Raw genomic sequence first — 24,676 nt, 5'->3', positions numbered from 1 at the left:
AAGTTGCCTGCTGAGTCTGGAAGGAAGTGGGGGAAGGTGGAAGGACAGAGTGATTTACCTCACTGCACACCAACCACTCTGTCTAGTTAATTAGTAGCAATGACACTCTCATAAAGAAGTTTCTAGTCCTCCCTCAGCCAACAGGATAGTGGCAAGAAGGAAGTGGCTAAGAATTGGTGGTTATATATAAGGGAATAATAATCAGGGGGAGAGATGGTCCCAGAAAACCAATGAGGGAATGGAGACAAGATTGGAGAGAGGTATTGGGAAACAAAACAACAGTAAGTCCCAGTCTAATTGTCGAAAGTGGATGCATCTTAAAATGTGACTGTACTCTGACAAGTGACACTATGATGGTAGCAGAAGGTCTGTGTGGATCTTATTAATTCCCTCTATAAGTTCAGTATACAAGTAAAAATGTGTTTTCCTTTAAAAGCCAGTCCTGCAAGGTAAACTCAGTTATTTCTTGCTTCTACTGCATCACCATAAATAGACAAGAATTGTCTCACTAGAACAAACCAATTATCCATGTTGTGCAGTGGCCAGGAGCAGATGGCAAGGTTCAAGAAACCCAGAGACAGTACCTGAAAAAGGTGTCTTCCTCACCCTTATCAATTAGTATTGACGTTTGCTTTGAAGCATGAGGGATGATTTTTTTCATCCTATCTCATTTTAAACAAGTGTCTGGATTGTACCGAAGAGGTTTTTCCATGCAAATATGTAGCAGTTACGATACAAGTTATTTCTGTGGTAGTTACAGTCATCTGCAAATACTGGATTTCAGTTAAAATTTTTACAATCCTTTCACTTTGAAGAGGAAGTTTGAAGAGCCTTTATCAAATTCCACCAACCTCTTGGCCTCAATGATTTAATGTGGCAACGAAGTCCACAGGTTAGTCATGTGTGGTGCAAAAAGTTATTTCCAATAAATAAGTTTTACAGGTCAAATTCCGCCCTTAGTTACACTTTTGCAATCTCTCTGTCTACAGAGGGCAGAATTAGGCTCTGCTAGTGGAACTTGGTTAACAATGCAGTTAATAATGCACAAACCAGAATAGAATCGGTTCTTTCTCCACAGCTGTACTATTGTAGTCTAATGCCATCTAATGCCTGTGCCATCTTCAGCACCGTGTTATTAGGATTCCATAGCACCCAGGAGCCCCAGCCATGCACCAGGGCCCCTTTGTGGTAGGGTGTTGTACAAACATCCAAGCACCTTCCAGTAGTGCAACAAGTGACAGGACTTAACATGTCACAGGTGCTTCCTTCTCTCTCATCCCCTCCTCAGGGGAAGAATTGTGTGTGCAGTGCAATTTTGTGGTTTTTATTAAATGTGCATGCTGCTCTGCGTTTGTTAGAGAGGGCAGCCTGAAGAAATGAGCTTTGCTGGTGGAAGGTGGCAAGGTCTATAATTGCACTGGGTCTGCAATTCTGATGTTTAGTATTTTACAGCACCTAAGAGTGTCTTGGGCATTTTGTAATAGAGAGAGAAAGACATGGCCACTGTCCCAGAGAGCTTACCGTCTTGTTGCAGACATAAGGCAATGAATGGGAGTAATAAAACAATACAGAGGGGTTTGAAAAGGAAGGACAGGGAAGATGTCAGTGAAAGCTGTATCAACGTAAATAAATGGTCACTAAAATCTATATATGGCTTTGCTGGCTCATATCTTGGAGGTATAAATAATTTATATTTCACACACACAAACTATAGGTTTAGGACCAAATCTTCGTTCCCTACAGAAAGCCCAAATAAAGGGGCTTTGCACAGCAGATCTCAGGAGATGTCCCTGCATGTGTGGGAATACCATTCCCCTTCCCCCGCCCCCACAAATCTCGAGGTCCCTGATATGTGCACCTCTTAAGTAGGGTGTTTGGCCAGTGGAGAGGTCTGTTATATTTGGAGCTTCACCGTCAACACACTCTGTTCGTAGTCCCCATAAGCATTCCCAGGACAGGCTGAGAATTCACTCGATGACAATGATCAGGACTGCTGTCCTCTGGGGGTGACAATTACAGCCACGCTGTAATACCTAAACTTATCACCTAGGCTTTGCGGGAGGATTCAACAGTCCACAGCAGCAAATGCCGTCACTAGATCCAATGTTAAGAATAAGTGACATGAGCACTTTCAACGACTGGATCTTAAAATTAAAAAGTTTTTAACTCTTTATATATTTGTATTTCTTTATTTTGATTACAGTAACAGAAAATTATTTTTCACCTTTTTATATATAAGAATGAACAATACTCAAAGCATTTACTTCCAACGTTCCTAGAGAGGAAAACCAGGGACGGCACCAAAGTCAAACTTTAGCTGAGTGACCCTTTGCAGAAAAAGCATCATCTCCAGGCTTTTTTCCCTTAGGTCAATAAACAGCAGGCAAAGTGAGATAAGAAAGTCAGCCTCAATGTATCAGTTAAATTGTTACTAAATATTCTGAGTTTACCAGAACTTGCAACTTGCCAACTATGCTTTTACAACTCTGAATAGAAATAATGTTGATGTCCCCTTGGCGTTATTGTACTTTCCCGTATGCGTTGGTGTTTTTCAAGGTTTCAGTGCAACGTTTAATGTTGCATTATAATGAATACACTTAAATTTACCTGAATGTCCTAAAGAGTTTTAATTTTCCAGTAAATAAATAAACAGGACTTCCCCTCTTAATTGCACAGTTATTTACACTACCTTTCTTTCATATGTGAGGCTAACATGGTCCAGAGGAATATGCTATGAGTGGACTGTCAAATGCCTGAGTTTGAATTCAGACCCTGCAACCAAGTAGCTGTGTGGTCTTGAACAAGTTACCATACCTGCCAGCCTCAGACTTCCTACTTCACAGGGCTGTTGTGAGGATTAGTGTAAGTGCTAAGTATTGTATCAGAGAGCTGGACGTGAGTGTGACCAACCTGACTTAATGCAAGACTGGGAAATATTTTTTGCAAACTAAAGCTTATCAGGGAAATAAAAATAAAACAAAAAACAAACCCCAAGGAGAAGAGCTGATTTCATACCAAAGTTTGTCTTCCATTTATGTGTTTTCACACATTCCACCCTGGAATTGTTCTCTCTAACCTAATTACCCCTGCCCTCACCTCTCACCGAATTCATTTAGTAGAAGCTAGTATTTCAGTAATCAGTAGCCCTTTAAGACCCAGTCAATACATTCAAATAGAAATAAGGTTCTAATAGCTTTCAGGTCCACCAAGAAAATATAGCAGCATCAAGTTAGGCTAATGAGATGTGGCTGAAGGGCTCTTCTTCTTGGAAGAAAAGCTCAAGATTAAGCACTTTTTTGACTTTGAGATTCACAATTTAAGGGTAACACTGCAACATGAAGACAATTTGCTAGGTAACTGGGAAATACTTTAGAGACAAAACAAGGAAGTGGGGGACGAGCATGAGTGGCCACCGATTAGAGACGAAGCAGCACGATTATAATACCTCTTTAAAATGTTCAAGTTAACTATTGTTATATACTGTAAATTGCTAAACAACAGAACCTCACGATACACCCAGGTACTTTTCAAATTGAACCCATGTTACCTAATACCAGAGCAAGCACCAATCAATCTCTCTCTGTGTTACCAACAAGCTTTCAACTTGGATATTTTGTGTTTTTCAGTCATGTTCCTTAGTTTAGGGCATCCTAATCATTTTAATGAAATAGCCCCCATTGCCTTGGATAAGTTTTATAATGATCCAAACTTGAGAAACTTACACTGAGGAATGAAAAAATCCTCCAATTTTTTTTCTACCCCTGACATTTTCTCCAATTCCTTTGATCCTTCATGGGGCTGTCTCCTGTTGTCTTTCACAGCAGCTGTGAAAAAGAAAGAGGCACAACCCAGTGGTATTCCCAAGAGCAGAGCAGAGTAGAGGTTTATGGGGTACAGTATTGAACCAAACAACCTGGTTGCGGTGGAACTTTAGGCACAGGTATTTTATTAACATGCTATTGTGTGTCTGAGCACTGGGCTCGCAGAGCCTGTTACACATGTGTAACTTTGCAGCCCAGCATGGCTCTAACCTGTGGGAATAGAAATCAGGGCAAACTCCAGAGCCTTTAATGTAATCCGTTCCTTAGACGCCCTTTTGGAGATGGTGCCTTCAAGCAAACAGCAGAACTCAGATTATGACTACTGAGAATCATCAACTCTTCCCAAGATACCTGCATTGTTTCATAGAGTTCTAGGTTTATAAAAGGGTTGAGGTGTCTTCATCCATCAGTTTCTATTGGGGTTTTATCACTCCCTTCCATGGAAATTCTCAATTTGGCAAACCTAGGAGTGGTAACAGAGTGAAAATGAATTTGAATGGGAATCCCTTCAAAGGGCCCTCAATACTGCGTTCGCAGGACTGAAGTGGTGCTCAGGATCCTGGTGGGACAAACCCGGTTCTCTGGCTGCTCCTCACTCTGGAATATTGCTTGTACAAATGATACAAGCGAATTCTTACATGAGACCAAGAGCGGGACAATTACAAAGAGAGAGAAATACTGTACTTCATGTTTTATAGCCAAATGAAAGTCACCGGCCCCAAAACATTATTTAGATTATATAACAAATTAACAAAACGAAACGAATTCAAAGCAACACTAGCCTGCGCTCAATCTGTCCTTACTCACGCCTTGATGAGGCATTGCAGAGGTTTGACATTAGCACAGGGTAGTTATTACATGACATTTTTAATGCGAAAAGAACCAAAGTGAGTTAAGCAAGGAGGGGAGAAGTGTTCAAGCCTTAACTTTTGAAATTCTTTGCATTTGTTCCAGCCTCAGAGTGCAGTTAGCGCTATTTGATAATCTCACTCAACACATGTATTATGAGTCATGTTTTCAGACTTTATTGACCGAAGTAAATTTTTGCTGCTTTTCATATTAGCAATGCAGAGCGAGTGGGACGGAACAAGCTGCGGATTCTATTCTATCTTGTTCCTCAAGACAATTGTTTACCAACTTTCAGTCAACTACATCTCACTGCATAGGTGTCACTGAACTTTTATTACTGGTGATGATGCACAAGATGGAAAGAACCCAGCTTGACTTCCAGAGCCCTGGCCAAATTTGCAGGGTTGGCAGAGAAGTAAAAAGGCATTTTTCCTAAGTACCAAGCAAATTTGATGCAGAAATCAGTGATAGACATGGACACAGAGCCCCACAATGTCACTCTTTAAAGGACTGTGCTTTAAACTGTGCCCATTTTAGAGTAATAGAAATGTAGCGCTGGAATGGACCTCAAGAGGTCATCTAGTTCAGCTCCCTCATAGAATCATAGAATCTCAGGGTTGAAAGGGACCTCAGGAGGTCATCTAGTCCAACCCCCTGAGGCAGGACCATGCATGGGTGCCGCGTAATGGAGGCTAGGGTAGGCCAAGCCTCCCCAAACCTTGCACTGTCCGGGGAAGTAGGGGCAGTGGCAGATTACTGCATGGGCCCCAGCCAATTTGGAGCTCCCAGAAAAATCTCCCCTCACCACAGCTCCAGACTGGAAGAGCTCTTGCTCCTCCAGCCAGGGATCTTTTCCAGTCTTTGGGCCACAGTGGGGGGGATGACCCAAAGGAACAAGTGGGGGGGCAGAGCTGCAGGGGAAGGTGCAGAACGGGGGAGGGACTCCGGAGTTGGAGCTCTGACAAGGGCTGATTCTCCACCACAGTCCCTGCCGGACCAAGAGCTCGACCTTAGACGAGCTCTCAGCCCCACTGCCCCCTCACTCATGGCCCTAACCGAGCTCTCAGCCACCCCCACCCCCTGCCTTGGCTGGGGCCACATGGGGGGGCTGAGAGCAGTGAGTGGGGGCCTGGCCTTGGCCGGAAGAGGGGGGACAAGGGGCTTCACCCTTCACCCACCACCCATGGGCGCCAGTAAACCTAGACCACCCTGACAGGTGTTTGTCTAACCTGTTCTTAAAAGCCTACAATGACAGAGATTCCAAAACGTCTCTCAGTAACCAATTCCAGGACTCATCTACCCTTATAGTTAGGTTTTCCCCAATATCTAACCTATATCTCCATTGTGCCCACTACTTCTTTTCCTACCCTTGGTGGACATGCAGGACAATTGATTACCGGCCTCTTTGTAAAACCTTTAACATATTAGAAGACTGTAAGGTCCACCGTCAGTCATCTCTTTTCAGTTTTTTCAACCTTTCCTCATATGTCAGGTTTCCTAAACTTTTTATCATTTTTGCAGCTCTCCTCTGGACTCTCTCCAATTTGTCTACAACTTTCTTAAAGTGTGGTGCTCAAAGCTGGACACAGCACTCCAGCTGAGGCCTCACCAGTGCTGAGTAGAGTGGGACAATTATGACCCATGTCTTACATACACCACTCCTGTGAACAGGGCCGTCCCTAGGGGGAGTGCACGGCCCGGGGCAAATCAGCCCCAGGCGACTTGGGTGCCCGCTGTGCATCGGCGGCCGGGCAGAGCCTTGGGCATGCAGGGTAGCAGCCGAGAGCCTGGGGGTGCTGCAGCACCCCCCGCACCCATAGTTTCTGCGCCTGTGTCTTCCGGGATCGACCGCACTGGCCAATTGCACCTGCCCGCAGGGCCCCCCCAAAGCACAGGGCCCAGTGCGGTCACCCCAATTCGCCCTACCCAAGGGACTGCTCTGCCTGTTAATACATCCCAGAATGATATTAATCTTTTGACATTAGCCTGAATGACATTGTTGACTCATATTTAATTTGTGATTCACTATCACCCCAAAATCCTTTTCAGTTTTGCTCAGCACATTAAAAGTAGACAGGATGAAAAGCAGTTTTCACCATTAATAAAGAAATTTAACTGAAAATACAATTATGTACAACGGTTATTATGAGCCTAATACTGATGGCTGCCATTTACTGACCTGTGTGCGACACTGACAAAATGATACTTAAAAGCAGTTCCCATCCTGCTTTAACACTGACCTAACAAATGAAATACCAGCTTTCATACTTAATATTCAAACAAACTGATTAACTTCATTTTTGGATGGTTCCACCAATAGGATGGAAACTAGTTCTGTATGTTATGCTGGAACTCCCACCTTGCCAGTCTCCAAATGAGGTCATTTTTTGGTGTCAGGGCTTTCACCAACTGAGGTTCAGAAATCCCCTTTGTAACTTATTTTATTTTAAAAAACTTTTCTAAGTTTGTTAAAGCAGAAGAAGGTTCCTCCCCCTAACGCTGAATTTCAGAAACACCAAGCTGAAGGAGAGGGGTACAGTTTTCCTCTCTGAATGCAATGAAATTTTGCCTATAAATATTTTTCATGGTGGTATAAACACAACATACCTTATGAAGGAACAAGGGTCTGGTTTTGTAAGTTGCTGACTGCCCTTAGCTGCCACTGATGCAACTCTATGTGCCTGATTCTGCTTTTTAAAGTTAACAGGAGTTTTGTCATTGACTTCACAGCGAAAAGGATTCAGTGCTAACACTGCCAACATGGATAAAAACATGTATTGTATGAAAAAGCAGAGAAGGGGGTTTCTCCTCCAATGTAAATTGTATTATTTGATAGCTCATAATTATTTTATCTACCTTCAGCATTTATATAGCACCAATAACCAATGGTTTCATTGTTAAGGCACTGGATTGGGACTCAGATGACCAGGATTCTAGCCCCAAATTTGGGCTCTCTCTGTGGTTTAGGTAAATCATTTCATTTCTCTGTACCTCATTTCCCCATTCGTAAAATGGGGATTTAATACAAACATCCCACTTCACAGGAATGTTCATGGTTATAAGGTGCACAGATACTACTGTGATGAGCACCACAAAAACGCCTATAAACAAATGATAAATCTATGCATAGATTTATTGGTTAAAAAATATCCTGCTGCATGTACCAATTCTGAAAGTGTGCAGTACGAGACCAACAGGAATTAGCTCCCGTTCCTCATGTTAGTCCCCATTCACACATTTTGGGGGAGATCCTGGCCCAATGAAGTGAGTGAGTAAGAAAAAGACTCCCATGGACTTCTATCAGGCCAGGATGTCACCCTCCATTTAAAAAAGGTCATTGTTGATGCTGTCTGAGCTATCTGGGTTTGTAGGGTAAATCCTCCACAGTTAATAGATTATTTCCCTTAACAGACCATAGAAAGCACCTCTGGAGACATGTCTATTGACTGTAACACACTGGCTGGTGCACATGTACACTAAGTCCACACTGCTAAAAATCCTTGGGGTGAAATAAGTTACTGCAAATGCACAGTAGCTGATTTTGAAACCACAACACTGCTACAATTTATTATCATCATTTTTACAAAATACCCAAAGTGATCAGATCATATGGTAGATTACTGACTTGCCAAAGGTTATGTTTTAAATCAAAACCGTTTTTGAGTTATACAAGTGCCAAAAATATCTTGAACCAATCTTTTTTTTTTAACTCAACCCCTGACCAACAAAACAGTTGTATAATTTAAAACAGAACCAAAAGTTTGTGTTGGAAATTGTTTAAAAACCAACCCTCCAAATTGTGCTGGAGCAGAAGCCTTGTATGGCAAGATTTAGCCTGGGGCAATTTGGTGCCAAGGTATAGACTCCCCCAATGGGTTTATAATGGAAATACTGACACAACCTTAACTATAGTGATGCAAACGTGCCCCTAAAACACTGTATTGGTTTTTATTAACAGAAGTGGTAGTGTTTACATTTGCAGGTATCTTACACTTCAGCATCAATGAATACTGAGTAGAACGAGCAAAGTCTTGGATGTAAGGGTCAGAAATGCCCAAACAGGTGAATGAGACAAAAGGTGAAAGTCCTCAATTATGAAAACAAGAAGTTCAAATAAATAAATGAGGGATGGGGAGGGAAAATAATAAAAGTAAGAAAATAAAAGCAAGCGTTAAGTTGGAATGGTTCAAATAACTTCAAATGATGGCTACTAAATTAGAGAGAGAAGAAAACACAGTTACTAATTAAATAGCAAGCATTAAAGCTTTATGGTTTTGTATTAAAAATAAAAACAAAACAAAAAAGAAACGCTGTTAAAAATAAGACTTGCGTTTACCAGGCCACCAAACTGCATGGACTACTGAAGAAACTAACAAAGGCAATACTGAGACATTAAGACACACACACACTCCATACATGTGCAACCTGACTTTTCAATACATTGCCTTCTCTCTCACTCTTGCTCAAAAAAAGCGTCTCCTAAACATTTCCATTCATATAAAGCTTTATAGGAAAGTTTCTTAAAATGGTATTGTCTTATATATTTCTTCTTTGTTACATATGCTTGTGTATCCTTGTCACTGTCAGAGGAAGGAGTTTGACATAGTTTTTGTATTTTTAAGAGGAGGCGCTTTCTTTTTCTCAGATCAGAGATTACATCCCTTACCATTAGATCCCCCCTCCCCCCCCGTATATAAATTTGGTGCTTCCACCAACTTCCTCCAGGCTTAAAAAGATAAGGGTTGGCACTAAACTTAAAGGTTTTGGCTTCTGTAACAAAAATTAAGGCTCATGTTTTATTTCCTTTTCTTTTTCATCCCACTTTTACCTATTGAAACCCCAACCCTTAACCTACAGGTAGTGATTCCAATCTAAGAATGTGAGGGCTATTTTGGGTCAAGCTCTTCTACCGATTCACAAGGTTCAGATGGCAGCTTTCCAGCTTGTGAACTGGACAGACAGGTTTTTCAAATCTCATTAGCCATTGCAGCTAAAGCTTCAAGACAATTTAGCGTCTTCTGAAAGATCACTAGTCATTCTGAACCAAGTGGGGAATGAGATATTACCAACACTAAGTCCTTGCTTTCTGCATGTGTGAAAATGGACTAGGTGGTTAATTTCCTCATTAAAGGAAGCCACAAAAGCAACAACAACAAAACATTCTCAATTCTGCATGGTTACAGTTCGTAACATTAAAAAGGCATCCAGTACCTGTAGCAAATCTAGCCACACAGACATTGCTGGCCACACCCTAGCATTAATTTAAACTGGACCTCTTCCCAAAAAGAAATTAACGTCTTGTGAAAAAAGCTAGTGTGAAAGCAAAGAGGTAATTTTTAAAAAATTCACTGCGTTAAGATCCAGATTGGTTTGGGGGGAGTAGGTGGGAGGGAGGGAGCGGAGAAGGGTGTTTGAGTAATATATGCTAACACTGTTCTAGATGTGTTATTACAGCTGTAATTTTTGACTTTGTACAAATTGTACACATAGGTTTAGACACATGAAAAAGTAATACACTCACAGAGACATAAAACACCTAGGTATAAAATATAAAGCAGTGTAGTAGTTACTAAAATTACATGCTCTCTTATTGCTACAGTGATTTTTGCTCTTTTTTCTTTTTACTGTACCACATGTTGTTCTAAGCATATAATTTGCATAAATTATTCAAGTTTAAGAAAAAAATCCACACATGTTCACTTTAAGCTACTTATATAGTTAATATAAAATAAAAAGGTTCTAAGATATCTCTTTATTAAAAGAGAGATAAAAATGTCATTTGAAACTGGAATTCAGTGGCCAAATCCAAGGGCGGTGTACACTGTATCATTCTCGTAGTATTATGCCCATGCAAGATAGCGGAGTTTGGTGGGGTATTTGGCCTAGTCTACAGATGGTCACCAGACCTGCATGATACCTATGTGTTTGTTTTTGTTCTGCTTTTGACTTTTGCAAAAAGGACTATGAATGACCAAAGACTAACATTTATAATTTGTAGCAAAATTTGGTTTATGTAGAAACAAGCCATGTTTTGCATTTGGATAGAGATTTAAATGAATTAAAGCTAAAAATTAAAAAGCATGATGCTGCAACATCTGGTCACTTGTTGAAGACCTCACTTTTAAAGTGGTTAAGTTTGCACAATTTGTACTTTTTTTTTGTTTTTTTTTGTTTTTTACTAAACAGTATTTTTCCTTCTTTTATAAACCAGAAAAACTAAACTACAGATAAATTTTCCCTACCTTGAGCTAATGCTGCAGATAGGGTTGACAAAGCTGTACAGCGCAATCAAACATACTTACATCTTAGCTCATTGTACAGGTACAGCCATAATCAAGGCACAAAGATCTTCTACAAGTTATTTTTTCAATAAAGTTGTACAAAATAATACATTTTACAGTCTGTACAAGAATAATAATCCAGCAGTAAAATAAAAAAATGAGGGCGGGGAGAAGAAAAAGAAGGGAAAGACCGTGAGGACTAAAGTCCAGATAATGATTTTTATAGCAGACAGGATCATCAGTGGACAAACGGAAAACAGTGTGTGGTTAACTCTTTCTGCAATCACAGGCCATACGCAGGTCAATTCTTAACGTCCATGGTCATCTTAAGACCACCAAGACTGGATTTAAAAATACCCTTCTGAAAGGTAGCGGTTAGTTTTTGCACTGTCTAGGTCTGTTGTAGAATTGTCAGTATTTCCGTTCAAAGCCACATTACAGTCAGAGAACCAAACTCAAGTGTCTGTCTTCAAACTTGGTCTGTGACTTGGCACCTTCTTTTGTCTGATGCAGTGAATGGATACAAAGTTGAGATCATGGGTTATATGATTATGCACACAACAGTGCTAAATTACCTAAGGTTTTCTCTCCTCCTCCTCTTTTTTTTTTTTGTTAACTTTTTTAATTTTATCCCCAATCCTTTCAGGTGCTCCACATTCAGGGCCTTAAATTAATTAATTTATTTAGTTAACAACAGTGTTAGGGAACCCCCCATGAAAATGGCCTTTAAATTTTAGGTGCCATTTCAAACTGTCTGAGGGGGACACAAGCAAGCTTAGAAGTGCTGCTATTGTCCAGCAAGGAGAAAAAGTTGAGGGGTGCAAATCAGAGGGAGACTGCAACAGTTCTCTTCCACCCTATGTGGGCAAGGTGTTTTTTTTTTGTTTCTTTTTTGTTTTTCTTTTTTTTTTTTTTAATAAGGAATAAGGAGTCCAAAACACAGAAAAAAGTGCTCTCCATCACAACAACTCATATTGGCGAAGGTGCATCCGTTGAATAATGTCCCGACAGTCATTGAAAACCCTCCGGATGTTTTCTGTATCCACTGCACAGGTGAAGTGAGGATAGCAGTAATGTCTTCCATCTCCACTTGCTGTGCTGATTCTCTGTAGGAATAGTACAGAGAAATTGTGTGTCAAAATAAAATTGTCTGGAAAAATGATGCTCTCAAGCCTCAGCTGAATGTTGGTGAGGATATTCTGTAAGTTCTGAGACAGGGGTTCTCAAACTTCATTGTGCCACGACCCCCTTCTGACAACAAAAGTTACTACACAACCACAGAGGGGGGGACTGAAGCCTGAGCCTGCCCTAGCCCTGCTGCCCTGGGTGGTGGGGGCCAAAGCTGAAGCCCAAGGGCTTCAGCCCCAGGCAGGGGGTCTGTAACCTGAGCTCCACTGCCCAGGCTTCGGCCCTGGACTGCAGCTAATCTAAGTCAGCCCTGGCAACCCCAGTAAAATGGGTCGCAACTCACTTTGAGAACTGCTGTTCTAAGGGGAAATCTGGACCCCACTGAAGTCAGTGGCAAAACTCCCATCGACTTCGGTGAGATCAGGTTTTCACCCCAAGGATTTAACTTGAGGGGAACTAGGTTGCATGTGGAAAAACGGAGTATTTGGGAACTGAAATGTAACTACATAGAGAAGATAACTTCACTGATTCACATTAATAGGGAAATGTATGTGCAGGTGGGGGAGGGAATTGGCCCACACCACTCCCGTAGTGAACTTCCCCCTCCAGAGCACTGAATTTTGCCTGTGTGTGAATCTTCAGCTCCTCTTTATAAACTACACACCGTCTCTCAGTATTTTTTTGGTTCTGGTGTAGACGAGTCCCAATTTTTATTGTGCTGCTCAGTATCCCTAATAATAATGACACCCAATTCAGGTACTTATTGTACAAATACTTAAACAATTGTTACTAAAACTAATCAGCTGGCTAAAGAGATGATGGGAACGATACAGGGAAATATTAATATTCAGCAGATAATATACTGATTTGAACCACAATTTCCTTTAGAAGCGACGTAGTGGATGAAATCTTGGCTCCCACTGAAGTCAATGCGAGTTTTGCTACTGATGTCAGTGGGGTTAGGGATTTACCCATTATCTCCCATTTGAGAATTATGGATTCTCAACAATTATTCTAATCATTGAACTGTGTCTCTTGTTAAACAAATGAAAAGTAGCTAAAAAATCCAACACCTTTTAAACCTCTAGTTGGGTGTATTACATAGCACACAGGTTAAATATAAGCCACTGTAAGAACAGGCAAACAGTTCTGCAATATTAAAACACAGTTTAGCTTATGATGGAAAAACATACACAGAAAAAAGAAAATACTTACAAGAAATTCATCTCTAATAAAATACTTGGCCCTTGTAACTCTGGGATCCTCACCAGGCTCTGGTGTTGCTGGTTAATAATAATAATAATACAATAAGCATTTGTTAAAGTAGGAGTTTCATAGTAATGATTCTGAAAATCGTAACTTACCCACTGACCATCAACTTTATGAACTAGTCTTTGTTTTCTGTGCAATTGCAATTGAAACAATTTTCTTAACATAAAATATTATAGTTCTAGTCTCTAATACGGTATCTAAAACAGTAAGACTCCAGGAAAGCAACAAAACAGATGGGATCCATAATGTCAGGAATGGGTCAGAATGTAAGGACATCGTGCAAATACAAGCTTTTGTAAGGAACTTCCAGGTAACCTGCAACACTATATCACCCCTAATGCCATTGACTGGGTTGAGTTGTACTACTCTGGCTGCAGATAAAGGAAGGCTGATGGTCATTAAAATGAATGAATCTGTAACAGGTATATTTATTTTATAAGTAACCGCATAATACGAGATGGAAACTTCCTTAGAGAATCTCTTTAAAAAGCAAAAGGATCATTAAAAAGTGCTGTCACACACAGAAAGGGTGTTCCCATGGAATCTTGAACCTCAAAGGACACTGCTGCACCCCCACCACTGCACTGAGGAGTCTAGCAACAAAGTGCGTAATAAAATGATAGCCTGTTGAGATGCCTATGTGTATGTCCAACTGATAATGTCCTCTAACGGGACTGCAGAAATATTTAAATTACAATTTGTCTGAAAGATACTGAACATTCTTTCAACTTCGGAAATTTGCTTGTTTGAAAGTTTATCTGAAACTTCCAATAAATGTTACATACACAATTAACATATACTATAGCCCAAGGGAGTGGTACTTTGATGATACAGATTTATTAAAAAGATGAGAACAATGCTCTTACCATCCTCTGGTGTAGTGTAGCGAGCAAATTCTGGAAAGTAGTCTTCAATTTTAGATTTCCCTGCCAAAACTTTCTCTGCTAGCAAATCCTGTTTATTCAGGAAAAGAATTACTGAAATGGTCCGTAGCCACCTAAAGAAAATTGAAGCCAAATATTGTTAGAACATATGGCTGAGCTTAAACATCAATAACAAAAAACATAACACACTACACTTTAGAGAAGTGGTTTTCAACCTGTGGTCCGCAGACCTCTGCGGGTCCACAGACTATGTCTAAGATTTCCAAAGGGATCCGCACCTCAATTTGAAATATTTTAGGGATTTGCAAATGAAAAAAGGTTGAAAACCACTGCTTTAGAGAATATATTCATATTCTGTACTATCACGGTTTCTCTTAAGCTTATTTTATTTTTTCCCCACTATTATGACTACCATTTTCCCAATACTGTGTAGTTTTTTTCCATTAGATTTTAATACTGTGTGTTAGTATTCCATATATCAGGTTTACAGTGGCGATCAAAGATAATGATTGACTGGGCCATGTCAGAAATAGAAATGGTGCACTTTATACCAAAGATTAACTTTATCAATATAACACAGTGTTACTAATGCATGTGAAATTAATGATGAAACTTCAATTCATGGACCTGTTGTTCCAGATACTCTTGAAGAGGTTTAGCGCTTCTTGAAGCCGATTGGTCTGATTGTCCTCTCGTATAACCATGTTGTAGCTACTGCTGGCCACCACAAATATGATAGCAGTCACATCTAAATCAAGAAACACCCAGTAGTTAACATCAAGATCCCGATAAAAATCTTCAAGAACCCCAGAGTTCTATGAAACTGTAAAGCTTCCAGCTTCACTAAGGTGGGGAGGGGCTGGCCTAAAAGGATTGCCTCCTGCTTTCTAGGTGTAAGAAATAAGAAAGAGGAGAAAGCATAACAGAGGCAAGTGGGAAGTCAGAGGACTGAAAGGGATTCAGGATAGTGAAGGGGAGTGAAAAGAATAGAAAGAAACTATAGAAAGAGAGGAAAGAAGGATCAGAGACTGGAGAAAAGACTGAGAAAGATGAAGTGAGGTACAGAGAAAAAGGGAGTGAGTTTTAAAAGGAAAAGAAGAATGAAAAGAAAAGAGGGAATTAAAAAGCTAAAAATCAACTGTAGGGAGCCACCGGGAGAAGAGAAAGCAAAGATGCCTTTGGCAATTGCTTCCATGGCAATAAAAGGCACAACCACTGAAATCACATTAGTATGGCCCCTTCCCAAAACCTTTTTCTAAAATGATATTCCTTGGAGAGATGAGAGGAAAGATGACTGGAGAAAAGGTAAGGAAAGAAAAGAGAAGAAGGATGAAACAAAAGAGTCACTGTGAATTCATGGTTGCAGTCTTAATTCCTCCCACTGCATACTATACCTCTCAGAGGGACACTGCCTCTTTCCAGGGAGACATTCATAGAATTATAGAATCTGAGATTCTATGATTCTATGTGGCTGTGCTGCTCCAGACCCCTCATACTGACTTCCAAGCTCATCTGCCTCAGACATCAACAGCAGGAGAGATGAAGCAGATCGTAAGGCAACAGGAAGAGGAAGGAGCAGAGGTGAAAACTGAACGGATCTTTTATTAGTAGGGCAAAAGGAAACATTGCATAGCAGTCCCATGCATATCCCATTGCTCAGATGATATTATGGAGGCAACTGTAGCTGATTAAAAAGCAAATAAACTATGTTCTCTCTATTTAGCATCTTCCCTCTTCTATGAGCTCATTAGAACTGGTCTAAAAAAGGGGGAGAGGAATTTTGTGAAATTAATTTTTTTAATGGGAAAAATGTAAGTCTGAAAATTTTTGACTAGATCTAGCTTTACAAAATTATGTGCACAAAAGAAATGCTTCACACACAACTGATATGCAGACACCTCTGGGGTGGAATGCAGCAGCTGTACAAAACTCACACACATTAGGTTCAGGACACAAAAAGGACTATGGACCATTTAAACTACCGGGGGAGTTTACGAAAGACTAGATTACTCAAAATGAATTTTGGCCAGGACACAAAAAACCTGTTAACAGTCCAGCTCTTGTGAAAAGTGCATAGGACTTTTAAGTGCCATTTTGCTATGTTAGCATTCTAGAGGAAGGAGCTTACCAACCGTTTTTCCCAGCAAGGTGGTTAGAGTTTTCCTGGTCAATGTAGACAGGGCCTAACACATTCTATAGGATTATTTTAAAAGCTGTCCTACAGAAATACCTAAATGCCTAAAGTGCAACAATTTCAAAACTCAGTGGAAAACTATGAGCAGTGCCACTCTGGACCGCAATTTTACAACTTATCCAAAAGCCAGAACCTCCAAAGGGCTCCCTAGCACCTGACTGCGGCAATGGTTCACTGTTAACGTGGAAGAGTGGCACCTACTCGGTCAGCAACATAGCTTCTCTTACACACAATAATGTGGCATTCTAATTTGATCACCCATTTTTATGCTACATGTAGCCCTTCACTTGTTAAGACAGAACAGACAGAGTTTGGAAATGAACTGTCATGTCGTGGGCAAATCACAAAAAGGAGAACTTATTAAATGATAGCCGGAAGTTGGGGCAGCAGGAAGTTTGGACAAACTATTTTAAGTTACCGAGCTTGCTTTCCTTCCCACCCAAATTTTCACTCAAGACATTCAAAACAGTTACAATAGATTACACGATGATACAAATTCCAGCCAATCTGTCTGTTCAAAGAGACACCGGATGATTCCAGACAACTAAAGAGGACAGGAGTTAAATCTCACGTGTTGTTATTTACATTAAAATATTGCAATGAACTTTTATTTTTTTAAATTTATAAAAAAAAAATCAATTCCAAATCTTACCATTGAAACATTGGATCCATTTTCGGCGTTCATCTCGCTGCCCTCCAACATCAAACATGCTAAAGAGGAAAAACCCTTAGTCACTTACTGTACAAAAACACCGCTGCTCTCCTGACTCTGACATACAGTATTTAAAGTAAGGGGAAACGCTGTATGTGAACAGAGCATGTAAACAACCCCAGGCCTCCCATTTTTCAGAACCTAATGAGACAAAGGACTGCCAGAATCTGCAGGCAGGAGTAAAAGCCTATTCGCCAGTGCAAAGTGGCTTTCACCCCAAAACGTAATGTAGTACTTTTAGGGCTTGTCTACATGAAAAGTTAGTGTGCAGCAAGCTGGGGTACCGTGTAAATCTACGGCACACAAGACAACTGCACATTAACTCTCTGTGTGGATGGACCCTGCTACTGCGCACTAGAAGTTTTACAGTTCTGTTTGGAATAGCAGTATGTCACAGCACGCTATTCAACTTTTAATACGTGGTAGCAGGATCGCCCAGTGACTTAGTGTGCTACACATTCATACCCTGGCTTGCCACCCACCAAGATTTCATGTAGACAAGCCAATTCCCTCATTTGCACTAAAAAGACAAGAAAAGCTAGAACAGCTGAAGCATATCACAGGGTTCTTATTTGTCCTCACTGATCAAAGAGACATTTAATAAAACTACTACAATGAGAGGTTTCCTCACAGAGATACTGTAGATCTAGGTTCACCAATATCAGATTGATATTTAAGAGTCAACATTTTTGGGTCAGGGCCATCAAACAACCATTAAGCACCAGCTCCTTAGAAACTGGAAAAGGGAGGAAAGTGTGCCTCTTCTGTTACTCTGATACACACAGAGATTTTGGACAGCTTGGTCAGTACACTGATTTTAAACTTTTATTAAATATGGAACATGGCAGAGCTGGAACAAAAGGAGGCACAGAAGCAGTTCAAAGAAAAGTTTCTCTCTGTTCTTTTATATTTAGATAAAACTGGTTGACAGACACTCTCCAGGAGACAATATGAAAGGCAACAGAAAGGAGAGGAAAAGAAAACTATAGGAAACCAAAACAGAATTAAAAAGGCAAGCAGAGCACAGACCAACTGCAGAGTTCAAATGAGAGATTAGCTCATAACATGAAGAGATTCGGGAAAAAGAATCTAGGTAACAGCTCAGATAGTGTTATCTGTGGGTATGTCTACACAGCACAAAAAGACCTGTGGCAGTGAGTCTCAGAGCCTGGGTCAGCTGACTTGGGCTTGCGATGGCTAGAGCTGTGTCGCTAAGAACAGCGGTGTAGATATTTGGGCTTGGGCTGGAGCTCAGGCTCTGAAACCCGGTGAGGGTCAGGGTCCCAGAGCCCAGGCTCCATTTTAAGCCTAAACATCTACAGTGCAATTTTACGGCCCCGCAACCTGAGCCCCAGTCAACTGATACAGGCCAGCCACAGGCGTTTTATTGCAGTGTAGATAGACATACTCTTAGTACTGAAGCAAATACAAGATCCCAGAGTAAAATTTTAGGTCCCAATCTTAAAAGTGAGATATGTACAGGCAGGCCCCATAGCCTACACCAAGTGCCACTGAAGTCAGGAGGGCTCCACTCAGATGCAGTGGCCTGTACAGATTGGGGCCTAAGTGACTACTTTCAAAAACTGTGCTCTGTGGGGCAAATTGTACACAGTTTCCACTGAGAACAATGAGAGCTGCAGATCCTTATGAGAGGGCAGAATTTATCCAATAAAGTGGTTTTTGTATACACCTTCTTTTAAACATGTGTGTGTACACATATCTTCTCTTAACTCTACTGCTGAGCAATTAAAAAAACAACAAAAAACCAGACATGGCCCCATTATTTTAATATTATCCACAAAAGTGCATTTTCTGCTTCCTCTCCTGGCTTTGCATAATCAGAGAAGATGATACAAATGCACAAGACAGGTATTTTGGAAAGCTAAAGTGCTATATACACATTTGTTGTAAACAAAACAGTATCCATTTTAATATCAGCTGCATTAAAACAGAAGAAAATATGTTTGCCATTTAGAAAAAAGCAGAATCAGGAGGAAAGTTATTTTCAGGCTTATAGAAAGATAGAGTAAAGGAGAATCAAGTTATCAAAAAGCGTTATCAAAACATGGGGGAAAAAACCACCAGTTCTTTGGCATTAAATCAAAAGCATAAAAATGTCAGCCAATTTCGATGGTGTTTTTAAACCTTAAAATGTAAAGCTCCTAGACAGAAGTATCTGAAAAAATACTTGTTTTCCGTTAAGTGTTAAATTCAGCAATAATGAAGGAGGATACTTACTGAAAGTTTACTTTGTCCACCTGAAACTTGGTTTCAAAAATTCCTGATGTCAAAACTCTGCATCTCAGCAGGTCCTAGAGTACAAGAGAGAAAGTCGTTTTATTCAAAGCAGTGATTTGATTATTCTTCAAACCTCCAGATTTGAAAAGAAAATATAATAATTTGCTGAGTGCTGCTCTTGTACTCAGTGCTGTAGAGAAAGGAAAATGTATGTGAAGTTGGGGGAAGGCCCCCAACCTAAAAATTTGTACACATGCTTAACAAGCATTTGCACAATCAGGATCCGAGTGCCAAATCCTGAGAACCAACGAACCTTTGCAAAACGGCAAATGCAGGTGCTGAGCACCTCTGAGGATGTGGCCTTCAGATCTACTAAATCTTATAAGAGTCCACTGAAGGTCGGACGTTCAGGTGATGAGCCTCAACTTCCACTGATTTACAGAGGGGCAGTGAGTGCTCAGCACCACCTTTAAAAATCAGACTATAAACTTCTGAGCATAAGACAACAAAATTGTCAGGTGAATAGTGGATGGCTTCATCACACAGCAGTGCAAAATAACCTACATTTCTGTTTCCCCACACGACAGAGCAACATGCCCTATAGTGAGGGATTAAGACTGAGAGGCTACATGGAACAGGCTCACTTTGAGAAAAGTAGATGCTTAACATGCTGATATAGGGGGTAATAAAATGTTAAGCTTTGCAAAACAGATAACTGAGCGCACACTACTATTTGCTTATCCTGTAGCTTGGTGAAGCATAGTTAGGGACAACAGATGCCACACAACAATTGTCATCCCAAATATCACATTTGTGTTAAAAAAAAAGAGGAGCAACAATCTACCAAATAATCAAAATTATTATGGCTTTAGACATTCAGGAATGTACACCTCTACCCCGATATAACGCTGTCCTCGGGAGGCAAAACATCTTACCGTGTTATAAGTGAAACCGTGTTATATCAGACTTGCTTTGATCCATCGGAGTGCGCAGCCCCGCCCCTCCGGAGCACTGCTTTACCGCGTTATATCGGGTCGCGTTATATCTGGGTAGAGGTGTATTGGGCTGACATTCCCCAAAGGCTACCCCCTATCTCCCACTGGAGTTCCTTTTAAATCAAACATGGCTCTTCCCATAGGGTTTCTTTCTCCAGAGAACCCAGACTTGCCCCAGGGGAGCACTGATTAAAACCAAACTGTCAAGTCTAGTATTGAAGCTCAAAGCAAACACAAAAGGCTTCTTCCTCCTGAGGTTCCCAATTCTCCCCAGAGACTTGAGGGTTAAAGGAGATGTAAGCAGGTGAGCTCTCCCAATCACTGGGAGACACTTCCAGCTCCTGCCTCCATCCGCTGTCTCCTGTTATCAGAGAAAAATGTGCTTATTTTCTGCTTCCCTTCCCAGTGTGTCATGCTAGGGAGGCCTAGACGCCCCAGCACCCCCTGGCACTACACTTCCTAGAAATGCTTTTGGCAGAGGGGTTGGGGGTCCTGAACGTGCCCACACTTCCAGACCTATTCCCAAGCCTTAAACAGACTGCAGCCTGGATTCTCTCCCAATCCCAGTGTTGCTAAGTCTTGCAAGAGGAGGGTTAGGAGGCTCTTCCGGACACTGGGCTGCAATAACCTTAATGAAGTGGCACTTTATGGAAGATTTCTCCCCTTCTTCCCAATACCTGGCTACTGGGGAAAGGCATGGGGCTCACGTTATTATTGGTAAGAACTAGGAACCCAAATGATGGAATGTTATGTGAAATAGATTTTTCAAACTGTGATCATATTAGGGTTTTCCTGTAGACACACAAAACAATCAGATCCCCAGAGATGCCAACAAGTGAGATAGCCATAAAATATGAAAGTCGTGATACTGGCCTACATAATAAGCAAAAGCCACCAGAGGTGTTTTGTATGGACTGGCAAGCATGTAGAAAGCCTAAAGAAGAGGTTCGCAAACTGTGGTCTGCAGACCACTCCATTCAGGTGGTCTGCGGATAGTTCCTTCTAAGGTGTGCACATGGGCTTCCACAGCAGGGGAGAGACCACTGATATTAAAATATGAGTTGCGTGCTTTTATTTGTAGAACAAAAACATGTTAATTATTATTTAGGGTTTTTTATATAGCATTTTTATCCAAAGCGCTTTACAATAGCTAGCTAGCGGTACAAACAACATTTGGAAAGATCATTAAGTGGTCTGCCAAGACCCTGAGCAATTTTCAAGTGGTCTGCAAAAAAAAAAAAAAAAAGTTTGAGGACGACTGGCCTAAAGGGTAATTAACATAGAAGCAAATAAATATAGAGAGGCTTCAAATAAATTAAATCTTGAAAGTTCATGTTCTATCAGGAGACATAATTTTGAATCTGACTGAAGATTTTTGAAATCCAGGACTTAAATTACCATGGTTACTAATCTTGGTATTACTGGGACTGTACTGGGCACTGTTACAAATGGACCTTACATTTGGAACATACAGATAAGACCATAAGAATGGCGTAGAATATTAAAAACTGATGAGTGCATTAAAAGCCACTCCCTTATTGCACTGATATTATGTTAAAACAATCATAAGTTAGTCAGTGTTTAAACTTAAAGAGTCACACTGCTAGACGAAATCCAAAGGTTAGACAATACTGTTAAATCGTTAAACAAAATGGCTGTATTTTACAAACCCTTCTTTAACAGCAAATTGTTGCAAACTTGCTAGTTTTCTTGAACACTTATGTTAGAATAGTTCAACATGCATATATTCTAACTAGATACATTTGTTAGGAATGATAATTTTTAAATAAAATTCTCTGATAATTAAAACGTTAAATATGAAAAAATCTAGAAGCTGTCAGGCTCTAGAATCAGTGCAAGTTTAAAAACACAAGTGGCCATCTTCAAAATGTCTGAAGACAAGCACTACTCCACTACTCCTGCACATGTATGAAGCTCCACCAAAGTCAATGGTCCTAAACAAGCACATAATTCAGGGGTAGGCAACCTATGGCACGTGTGCCAATGGCGGCACACAAGCTGATTTTCAATGGCACTCTCACTGCCTGGGTCCCGGCCACCGGTCCGGGGGGCTCTGCATTTTAATTTAATTTTAAATGAAGCTTCTTAAACATTTTAAAAACCTTATTTACTTTACATACAACAATAGTTTAGTTATATATTATAGACTTTTAGAAAGAGACCTTCTAAAAACGTTAAAATGTATTACTGGCACGCAAAACCTTAAATTAGAGTGAATAAATGAAGACTCGGCACAGCACTTCTGAAAGGTTGCCGACCCCTGACATAATTAATAATTACACACAAAGCTCCTGCCATCATTGGCCTCCAATATAAAATTGAAACCATACAGCTGATTAGCACAAGTCTGGGAGGGAGGGGTGAGGAGGAGAATGTGGCGTGCTTGGGGAAGAGGCGGGGCCAGGGCAGGGATTTGGGGAGGGATCCAATGGGGCAGTGAGGGGGCAGGGCTGGAGGTGGAGCAAGGGCAGGGATTTGGGGAGGGATCCAATGGAGGAGGGAGGGGACAGAGTTGGGGTGGGGCCAGAGGGTTTGAGCCCCCTCCACCTATGCACTGGAGGGCAAAATATCGGGACAATTTGCGTCCCGACCGAACATCGATCAGGATGCGGGACAAACAAGTAAGTATCGGGACGTCTGGTCACCCTAGTGGTTTTTTCACATTCCTGAGCGACAAAAGTTTTAACAACAAAAGCGCAGTGCAGACATGGTCTAACATTTTTGGCTACTTTTCTGTAGAAACTCACGTACACGCTTTATGGGACTACTTGTGCACAAAGTCAAGTGCATGTGCATTGTGTCTTGGGATTGGTCATTTGGTCCTCAAACAAAAGCTCAAATTATTTGCAAACTAAACAAAAGTTACAATCCCTACACTGACAAAAATAAAATGTTGTTGTTGTAGCTGTGTTGATCCCAGGATATTAAAGAGACAAGGTGGGTGAGGTAATATATTTTACTGGACCAACTTCTGTTGGCAAAAGAGACAAGTTTTGGAGCTACACAGAGCTCTTCAGATCTTGTCTTTTTCATAAACACAACTGGTCTGATAAAAGATATTATCCCCACTTTGTCTTAAAAATAAAGCACACTGACAAAGCTGCCTATATACAACGTTCTTTTCCAGTAACTCTGGAGAGACTATTAGAAGAACTCTGAAGGGACTGTAGACTACTAGAGGAAATTAGATGAGAGAGTGATTTTAGAAGGGACAAAGAAAATCAGAGTTGTAAGTGGGTAAAAGTCAGTCTGCACTTCTAATCCTTCCTGAGAACAGGGGTTAGATAAACTGAGCATTCATTAAATTTCAGATCATCATCAAGTATTGGAAAACTTACAAATCAGACATGACTACACTTATTTTATGACCATTCAGTCTGGTAACTTGAGAAGCAGTTCTCTCCTAAAGAGAAGGGTCTGCACCTGAAGAGGAAGCAATCTGTCAGAATGCTCTTTTTTCTTTTTGTGGTAATTAAAGACTGACTTTTTTACTTCTTGAACCCTGATACTGCCTTAAGATCTACAATGACAGACCCCTATGGCCCATGTGGAGTCCACTGGAACGCTACACAGGTACAGAAGTCTGCCTCCATGGATCCAGTCACAGGGTCGTGTCCTTAATTTATGATGAACTGGCCAGTTCACATAAAGAACATTATTGTGTTCAATATGAGTTAAAGGGATTGCAACAGATTCTAAAGAAATAATCAAAGCTATTTTGACATAGGGAAATGTTTAGAAGCATCAAGTACAGTTAGGGAAGCCACAGTAATAGAAAGCTCTACCAAACCCTAACAAAACATGTCCTACTACAGACCTCAGGTCCACTGGAATGGGATTCTTTTTGAAGGGGAGAGTGTTGATTCCAGTCTATCCATAGCAGCCGGCCCTTTAAAATTCATTAAGTTGTTTGACTGTTTTAGTAGAATGTGAAAGCTTTGTTGTTCTGCTGTCTGATATCTATTCACTGGGACACACGTGATAAGTCTTGAGAGCAATTTTTGGCCCTGATGCTGCTGTCGGATCCATGAGGGTAGATCCCTGAGCGCATGCAAAGCACTGGACCTGTGGACCAGGGGCACAGGAGCTCACTTGTGTGGATCCAATTGCAGGATCAAGGCTTGCTTATGGACTTGAGTGTTTTAAAATGGATGTTGTTGTTGAACAGCATGTTAATAAATAAAATCAAGGACTGCCACATATTTTGCTTATATAGTTAAAGAACAGTTAAGCTATGTACCGAAAAACTGACAACTGATGACTACTTGGCTTCATCCAGGC

The 24,676-nt window shown here is 40.7% G+C and overlaps 1 protein-coding gene across 5 annotated transcripts in view; it reads right to left on the bottom strand.

The window, feature by feature from the left end:
* Positions 1-8,206: 8,206 nt before the first annotated feature.
* The window catches only part of GNAS (GNAS complex locus), a 236,215-nt gene continuing 219,745 nt past the window's right edge, over positions 8,207-24,676 (bottom strand). For all 5 annotated transcript variants that reach the window (XM_039497954.1, XM_039497955.1, XM_039497956.1 and 2 more), the window contains 6 exons: positions 19,380-19,453; positions 17,082-17,140; positions 14,863-14,983; positions 14,218-14,348; positions 13,295-13,362; positions 8,207-12,057 (listed from right to left, as the gene is read on the bottom strand). In XM_039497954.1, coding sequence (XP_039353888.1) covers positions 11,911-12,057; positions 13,295-13,362; positions 14,218-14,348; positions 14,863-14,983; positions 17,082-17,140; positions 19,380-19,453 — 600 coding nt within the window. In that variant the 3' untranslated portion in view covers positions 8,207-11,910. The remainder of the gene's footprint in view (positions 12,058-13,294; positions 13,363-14,217; positions 14,349-14,862; positions 14,984-17,081; positions 17,141-19,379; positions 19,454-24,676) is intronic.

The sequence above is a fragment of the Mauremys reevesii genome, linkage group 13 (assembly GCF_016161935.1).
Source record: "Mauremys reevesii isolate NIE-2019 linkage group 13, ASM1616193v1, whole genome shotgun sequence".
Classification (NCBI taxonomy): Eukaryota; Metazoa; Chordata; order Testudines; family Geoemydidae; genus Mauremys; species Mauremys reevesii.
This window is presented reverse-complemented; position numbering and strand designations above follow the sequence as displayed.